At 50.0% G+C, this 8,316-nt stretch overlaps 1 protein-coding gene across 4 annotated transcripts in view; it reads left to right on the top strand.

Moving 5' to 3' along the window:
• Positions 1–2,479: 2,479 nt before the first annotated feature.
• AZIN2 (antizyme inhibitor 2) overlaps positions 2,480–8,316 on the top strand; it is a 34,611-nt gene continuing 28,774 nt past the window's right edge. The window contains exons 1-4 of one of the 4 annotated variants that reach the window (NM_001293726.1): positions 2,493–2,638; positions 2,744–2,861; positions 3,516–3,701; positions 5,249–5,422. In NM_001293726.1, coding sequence (NP_001280655.1) covers positions 3,597–3,701; positions 5,249–5,422 — 279 coding nt within the window. In that variant the 5' untranslated portion in view covers positions 2,493–2,638; positions 2,744–2,861; positions 3,516–3,596. Of the gene's footprint in view, positions 2,862–3,515; positions 3,702–5,248; positions 5,423–8,316 lie in introns of all 4 variants that reach the window. The other 3 variants (XM_012554212.1, XM_012554213.1, XM_012554214.1) reach the window with 3 other exon arrangements.

The following is an 8,316-nucleotide window of genomic DNA, read 5'->3' as shown; positions in this document are numbered from 1 at the left end:
AGGGTTAAAGGTCAGGACAGACTTGGGTTTAAATCTGGGCTCCACCCTTACTTGCTGTGTGACCCTGAGTAAGTTACTGAACTTCTCTGAGCCTCAGATTCCTCATCTATAAAATGGGAACAATTATAGCCCCTGTGACCTAGGGTTGTCATGGAAATTCAATGACATCACATACCCAGTAGGGAAAAAAGACAAAGCCCCAGCCTATCTGTACCCAGTTCAGTATGCAGATTTTTTTTTCTGCTCTGATTACTTGCCCTTGACTGATTACAAATTGACAGGCTGGATTCTGGTTCATTCCGTCTTTCCTTTATTGATTCATTCAGTCAGCAACTAGTGCCTACTGAATCAAAAGTGCCTAGGCGATGAAAAGAGTGAGCGGGGCAGACCTAGACCTCAGCATTCAAATGCAGTTGGCTCAAAAAATGATTAAAAAAAAAGTAGAACCAGAGTTTGAGGGCCTCTCCCTACCCCTTACTCTTATCTTCTTTTCTTGACGGCTTCCCTTAAGGTTTCTGCCATGGCCATCCTGGTCTACCCCATCCCAGTCAGTACATGGTTTCTGTCAGGAGGTCTTAAGTCACTAATTTATAAAACCAAACCCACTGCTGTTGAGTTGATTCTGACTCACAGCGACCCTATGGAAAACAGAGTAGAACTGCCCATGGGGTTTCCCAGGCTATAATCTTTACAGAATCAGACTACCACATCTTTATCCCTCAGAGCTGCTGGTGGGATCAAACTGCCAACCTTTCAGTTAGCAGCTGAGCACTTAACCATTGCGCCACCATGATTCCTCACTAATTTATACTATGGTGCAAATGACTACCAATGCCTCAAAGCATGGACCTACAAATGACCCCTGTTATGAATCTGACTGCCTACTAGAAGACAGTTCCTGTGCATATAAAGCAAGAAGGTTCCAGGTAGAAAGGCCCAGAGAAATTATTCAGTCTGAACCCTTTCAATTCACAGGAAGAAATCAAGCCAGGCAAAAATGATCCAGGTCCAGGGAGGGTGACCCAGCCAAAGTCACCCAGTCATGTGGCCAGCCTGGGTGGGGAGCAGAAAGCAACTCTCCTGGACTCCATACTCACTGCCTTGCACCACCTGTGTACTGAGCATTTTCTGACTAGTCCGTGCAAGGTGCCCAGAGAGCTACTGAGTCAAGACAGGAAGTGCCTCTGTCTTTCAAGAAGCCTACAGCCTGACAGGGGACATGAACACATATGGTAGCTCAAAAGACCTTTTGGCCCCACTGATTTGAGATGCTGCCTTCATTGTATACTAACTTCTCCAGTATGCATAAAACTGTTCTAGACTCTGTTCTGTTATACCGCTGTCTCTTCCTGCATCAACACTATAGTGTTTTAAATAATAAAGCTTTATAAAATATTTTAGTATCTGGTAGCAGAAGTCTTTTTTCTTCTTTTTCTAGACTGTCTTGGCTATTCTTTTACTGTTCCAGGTGAACTTCAGAATTAGCTTTTGAGTAACCTAGCCATTGAATCTTCTTGAGCACTCTGTTTATGCCATGTTCTGGGCATTCTGAGGTGTCAGGCACTCTATTTCTGCCCTCAGGAGCTCACAAGCTAGCTGGCAAGTATAACCAAACAACAAGTGTAAAGCAACAACAGGAATCTCACGCTATAGGCAACAAAAGCCAAATGAATGAGGAATCCAGAAGAAATAAGTGCTGTGAGTTCCAATGTTCCTTGGGGCTAGGAAAGCCATGGAAGGCTCAACAGAGGAAGTGACATTTATACTGTACTTTGATGGATGAGCAGGAGTTTGTCAGGTATAGAAGAAAATAAATGTTTTGAGTTGAGGAAGTCAGAGAAAACTTCTTGGAGATGATATATTTCACTTTAGAAGTGAGTAGGAGTTTGCCAGATTAAGAAGGCAGAATAAAGAATGGAGCCCGAGATGGGAAAGTCACAAGAATGCTCTCTGAACACATTTTAGCTCTGTTTTGAGCTGGAGGAATCAGAGAAGGTGCTTGAAAGCGATTTTTTTTTAAAAAGGATTTTATTATAAAAGTAATACAAGGAGATGACATTTGACCTGGGCTTTGAGGAATAAGCAGCAGTTCCCGGGGCAGAGGAGAGAGGCAGCACTGAGTTGTGTGGTAGGCACAAAACAAAACGCTTCTCGGGAGCAAACAGAAAATCTTCCGGCTTCCGGACCACTTTCTACGATCCAAGATCCAGGATCTGAGGGTCCTACTCACGTGGGCGCTCAGGGTTCAGTGTCGAGCCCTGCAATTCGGATTTCCTCACGTGGGTTTAACCACAGAGAAGAATCGGCTGACAGCACTGAGGCGCCGGTTTGCGGAGCCGGAGGGCAACGCTGAATGCTTTATGTCGGAATCCACCAATAGGATGGTGGCAAACGGTTACCAGGGCTACGGAGGGGGCGGCAGCGGGGAGGCGGGGCCTGTGTCCTAGGGGCGGGGCCTAGGCGGGGCTTATATAGCTGGCGGCGGGCGGAAGGCGGGGTGTGGGGTCGGTGGCTGCTGGGCGGGCGGGGCGCAGGCCGCTGGGCCCGAGCCGGGGGGAGCGAGTGAGCGGAGGCGCCGAGGATCCGGTTCACTCGCTGGGGAGACCCATGGGCCGAAGCCGTGTAAATGCGTTTTAAGGCGAGTGCGGGGGAGGGAGTGGCTTTGGCAGCCTCCGGGAGCGGGCGTCCTTGGCTCCAGTGCTGACTTGCCCACCCCCCTCGCCTCTCTTGCCTCCCTCAGCAGGGGCCTCGGCTCCGCAACTGCCACTCCTCCTCGGGGTGTTGCACAAGTTTCGAGGTCACCGGCGACCCCCCCTAGCAGCACACCTGGCTCTGACCCCCGCGAAGGAGGACGGGGCTTGGTAAGGGGATGGGGCGGGGGGAGCAGGACCTCGGCCCTGCACTCGGGAGGGGTCACTCGGACAGAACCTCAACCTTTCGTTCTCGCTAGGAGCCCCCAGCAGCCCCCACCACCCTGGGGCGCCCCCAAATGCGCTTAGAATCCTAGCACAGGAGGACTAGTCAGGCCCCCATTGACAAATGAGAAAACTGAGGCTATGAGAGGGGACGAAGCGGACCCAAAGCCCTGCAGCAGAGAGTAGAGTCGAACCTAGGCTTCTGCTTCGCGTGGCTAAACGCAGTCTCTAGGTGGATGTGGTGATGACTGAGGGTCGTAGAACCTTCCCTACTTAAGCTTCTCAGCTGTCCTTCTCCTTCTCTTTCATTCTTTCCCTCATTCCTGGAATTTCAGAGGTGATAAGTTATCTCCAAACAATCCCTCCATTTTACAGATGGGACAGCTGAGGCTTGGAGACGCCGTGACATCAAGGCATACGATGCCTTGTCCCAGTCTAGAATCCAGGATTCTTGCCCATCCCCACCTTTTCCATGAACCTAAGTTCCCCAGGCTTGTGCTGGGAGCGGGGTGTGGTGGGACTGGGCACCCTGGCCTGAGAAGGTGGGGGAGGGGGCAGCGGAGTCCAGGCCCCCCATCGACCCTCTTCCTCTGCTCCTAGTGTGTTGCATGCTTTCTAAGGCGGCAGCAGCAGCAGCAGAGGCGGCTCCATCCAGCCCGTGGGCTCCTGCTCCTCATCGGCATGGCTGGCTACCTGAGTGAATCAGACTTTGTGATGGTGGAGGAGGGCTTCAGCACCCGAGACCTGCTGGAGGAGCTCACTCTGGGGGCGTCACAGGCCACCACGGTGAGGGCTGGTGGCAGGGGTGGGTGGCCTGTTCCCTGTGCAGGCCCCGCTGCCTCTGGAGGGGCCCCCAGGACCCTCATCTCTTTCTTCACTTACTTGGTCTTCAGCCTTTTCTGTCTGCAAGGGAGGGACTCATTTTTTCCCCAGTTCCTGGTCCTTGTCCCCAAACCTGTCCCTCCTTTTGTGCTCCCACCATCATTTACCCAGTCCTGTAGGCCAGAAACCTGGGAGTCCTCCTCTCCTCCCCCGTGTCCCTCACCTCCCACATCTGGGCATCACCAAGCGCTGTGAATTCTGCCTCAAATAACTCTCCCTTGTGCTCTTCTGGAATCTCACTGCAGAGTTTAGTCCTCCTCCCTGTAAAGGCCCCATAACCACCTCTCTAACCACCTCCCTGCCTCATCACACCTCCTCCAACTATATCACAGTCCTGGCCAAAACTACAATTCTTTAGCAGTTCTCCACTGCCTACAGAATCAAATCAGAACTTCTCTGCATGGCATGGGGAGGCCTGCCTGCCTTCATAGCCCCATTTCTGGCTTCTCCCACAGTGTACATTATGCTCCATCAGAGCTGAGCTACTCAGCTCATACATCTAGTGATGCCATGCCTTTGCCCAGGCTGTGCCCTCCGCCTGGACCTCCCTTCTCCCAGCCCCTCTCCCTTACCTATTTCTGGTCATTCCTTAGTTCTCATCCTTTTCCTGATTGCCTCATGCAGAGTTAGCATTTTCTTTCTTCATGGCACTCCCACTACACTTTGTAGAAACTCCCATCTAACATTCGTTCAGTGGACTTGAAATTGCTTAAGGAGTTCCTTCTCTTCCAGACACAAGCCCCTTCTGTGCTAGAGCCCTGTCTGGTCATCTCTGTTCCTTAGAATATTGTCTGGCACCAGTGGGCATCAGTAAAAAAGTGTTGCATAAAAGGGAAACCGAGTTCCAGGGAAGGTTTAAGTAATGTCTCACCCTCAGCCTCATACATTCTCAGCCTTCAGCAAATCTGCGATGACCAGTTATCCATAGGGTTGGATTGCAGTGGCAGTGGGACTACTTCAGGGCCTCATTGAGCGCCTACTATGTGAAAGGCAGTGGCTGTAGACCATAGATGTGGCTTCTGCCTAAAATGAATTTGCCCTATTCTGGAGAAGACAGATGTATATACAGCTCTGATACTTTGGAAGCACGTGCAAAATGCAGTGGCAGCATCCACGGCAGAGCTGCCTTATCTGTTTGTGGAAGGTGGCATTTGAGCTGAAACTTGAAGGTAGATTAGGATTTTGCCAGACAGAAGTAGGCGAAGGGTATCCTAAGTGGAGGACCTAGCAGGAACAAAGGCTTGCAGGTGGAAAGATGATACAGCCTGCAGCTGGAGCTTGAGCTGCATCAGGGGAGGGACTGGGGGTGGACCACAGGCGCCCGAGGCAGTTATAGAGCAGAGTAGCATTGTGGCCAGAGCTGAGCTTGGGTTGAGTGCTTGGGGACGATGGATGGCATGGACAGGGAGGGAGGTGGGTAGAATCTCATACCCACCCCTCTTGTCACACAGGGCAAGGTTGCTGCTTTCTTCGTGGCTGACCTGGGTGCCATAGTGAGGAAGCATTTTGGCTTTCTCAAGTGCCTGCCGCGAGTCCGGCCCTTTTATGCAGTCAAGTGCAACAGCAGCCCGGGTGTGCTGAAGGCACTGGCTGAGCTGGGGCTGGGCTTCAGCTGTGCCAACAAGGTGAGCCCCCTGCCTCCTGCCGGTGTGCTGAACCTGGCTGCCTACTGAGCATGCACATGGATGGGCTGGTGCGGGTGGGCCCTGGGGAAGCAGGAGTGACCTGCAGCTGGCCCCTGCCCTCTGACGGGAGGTAGGGGGGGAAAAATGAGGAGCTCTGAGCGTGGATTTTGCCATCCTTAAAGTTCCAGTTTGGAACCTTGTGTGTCCCTAGGTGAATGGGCCACCTTTTTAATGGAGATTTTCAAACTTCTTGGCATACAGCTATACATGGTATTCTTCTAATTAAAACAAAACAAAACAAAAAAGCCTTCATATCATTGGTTTTATTTTATTTTTTCTTCTATAATCTTAATATGTGACTGTATTCTCTTAACTAATCCTTTTAGGTTTTCTTGTGTGTGTGTGTGGATTCTGCTGTTTTCTAATTTGATTTCTGTTGGTGCCTTAATTCTCTCCTGCTCTCTTTTGATTTACTTTGCATATATACTGTCATTTAATATTCCTTCCCCAAATATTCATTGAACTCCTACAATGTGCTAGTGACTGCTAGGTTAGGCTGGCAGTACAGTGTTTAGTAGGACTCAGTTGTCCCTGAGTTGAATGCTTGATTCATCTATTTTCGACCTGTTCTTACTTAATGATAAAAGCCTTTAAAGCTGTACGTTTTCCTCAGAGTACAGCTCTGGACATATCTCATTTATTCATTCAGCAAATATTTATTGAGCACCTACTATGGGGCCAAGTACTATTCTAGGTGGGGATTTAGCAGTGACCAAAGTAAAACAAAAGCCCTTTCCTCATAGGACTTGCTTTCCAGAAAATAAACAAGTCAAAGAATTAAAATATGTATTTTAGGTGGATTTAAAGTATGTATTTTAGATGGTAAATGCCGTGGAGGGACGGGAGGACTGCAATTTTAAATAGTTTGACCAGGGAAGGCTGCTCTGAAATTTGAATATAGACCTGAAGGAAGAAGAGGATCAAGCTATGTGGTTAACTAGGGGGAGAGTGTTCTAGGCGGGTAACAGCAAGTGCAAAGGCCCTGACATGGGCGCATGGCTGTGTGCATCGGTTTGTGATATTGTCGTTACTGTTATTTTCTTAATGGTTGGCAATGGTTGTTCCGAGAGGGAGCCCCTTTTAAACCCTGGTGAGCAATATGGCTGGATGTTGTGAGGAGAGTTCTAGAAAGGCTTCCTGGAGGAGAAAGGAGGAGAGCTAGCATGGGCAGGATGACAGGGCAGGAGGATATTTCGGGTGGGAGAGAGGTGTGCACCAGGATGGGATGGGCAGAATGAGCAGGTGAGCTCATTGTCAGTGCTCTCAGTACCAGATAAGTCTCTCCTTCTTGTCATCTGCAAAGCCTCTTTGAATGAGCCCTTGCTTCGCATACCTCATTTGGTGTGTGTCTTACCTAAAGCCCGGTGAGGTGCATAACAAAACAAAAAATCAGGTGCCTTCGAATTGATTCCAACTCATGGCAACCCCATGTGTTGCAGAGTAGAACTGTGTCTCATAGGGTTTTCAAGGCTGTGTCCTTTTGGAAGCAGATTGCCAGACCTCTGGGTGGGTTGAAACTGCCAGCTTTCCTGTTAGTAGTTGAGCGCTTAACTGTTTGTGCCACCCAGGGACTCCTTGTGAGGTGCATAAAACCAAACCCAGTGCCGTTGAATCAATTCCGACTCATAGTGACCCTATAGGACAGAGTGGAACTGCCCCATAGGGTTTCTAAGGAGCGACTGGTAGAGTTGAACTGCCCACCTTTTGGTTAGCAGCTGACTCTTAACCACTGCACCCCTAGGGCTCCATAGGGGGAGTTATTTCCATTTTACAGCTGAGGAAACCCGGGGCCCAGTTGCACACACCTTGCTGGTAAAGAGCCAGGACTTTCCTCCTTGCTGCTGCCTGCAGCACACTGGGCCTTCTCCACTCTGGGTGAGGAAGGGGAGCCTTTTCTGACCCCTTAGTCCACGAATGAAGAGCAGGAACAAACCCCACGGACAGCTTCCTCAGCTTCTGGAAACCCAGGGGTGAGGCACTTGGCCCTCTAGCCTCAGGGCCTTTCCTGCAAAGGTTGGATTGTTGGGTGTGAAGCTTAGAAAGATCTTGAAAGTTGGGGATGTTTAAAGCAGCTACCAGCTTGCTGAGTGCTTATGTGATGCCAGGCGTTTTGCCAAGCGTTTTCTGTACATGGTCTTACTTTATTCTTGTAACAGCCCTGTGAGGTCATTATTACCAGGATTCTGACAACAACCCTGTGAGGAAGCATTTAGTATATAAAGAAGAGAGGCATGGATGTTGAGCGACTTGCCCAGGGTCAAGTACTGGGAAGTGGCAGCATCAGTATGGGAATGCGGTCTCGGCTCCATCACTACTGTCTTTTCCAACATCCTTGGGACAGGGATGGCTTAGGTGAGACTTGGCAGGCCAGTGGCGGGTGCCCTTGGCTAACTGCAAGGGTAAGGAGAAGCCAGTCCCTTTCCTGGTGGGTGGGACCTTGAAGACCCTTCAGTGCATTTAGGAGAAATGGCTCCTGGAATGCACAGCTTTTCTTGGAAGGCCGAGGCCGCCCTCTTCTGGTCAGCTGTGTCGTGTGGCCATCCTTAGCAACACCTTGCCTTAGCAGACATAGATGGAGGCAGGGGCATGAGCCACAGAGCCTACAGACATGCATCGGATAGGCTCCAGGGCCACGCCTTGCACAGGAGCACTGGTGCACTCACCCACCTTCTCAAGGACCTTGTGCCATCTCTCATGCCCCCACCTCTTGCCCTCTCTCTCTTTTTTTGTTCTCTTGGTAGTTTTTTTTTTTTTTTAAACTGTGATTTAGGTGAAAGTTTACAGCTGAAGTTAATTTCTCATTCAAAAATTTATACACATATTGTTTTGTGACA

Source organism: Trichechus manatus, unplaced genomic scaffold, assembly GCF_000243295.1.
Source record: "Trichechus manatus latirostris isolate Lorelei unplaced genomic scaffold, TriManLat1.0 scaffold00015, whole genome shotgun sequence".
NCBI lineage: Eukaryota > Metazoa > Chordata > Mammalia > Sirenia > Trichechidae > Trichechus > Trichechus manatus.
The sequence above is the reverse complement of the archived record's forward strand: the minus strand, read 5'-3'. Positions and strand labels throughout refer to the sequence as shown.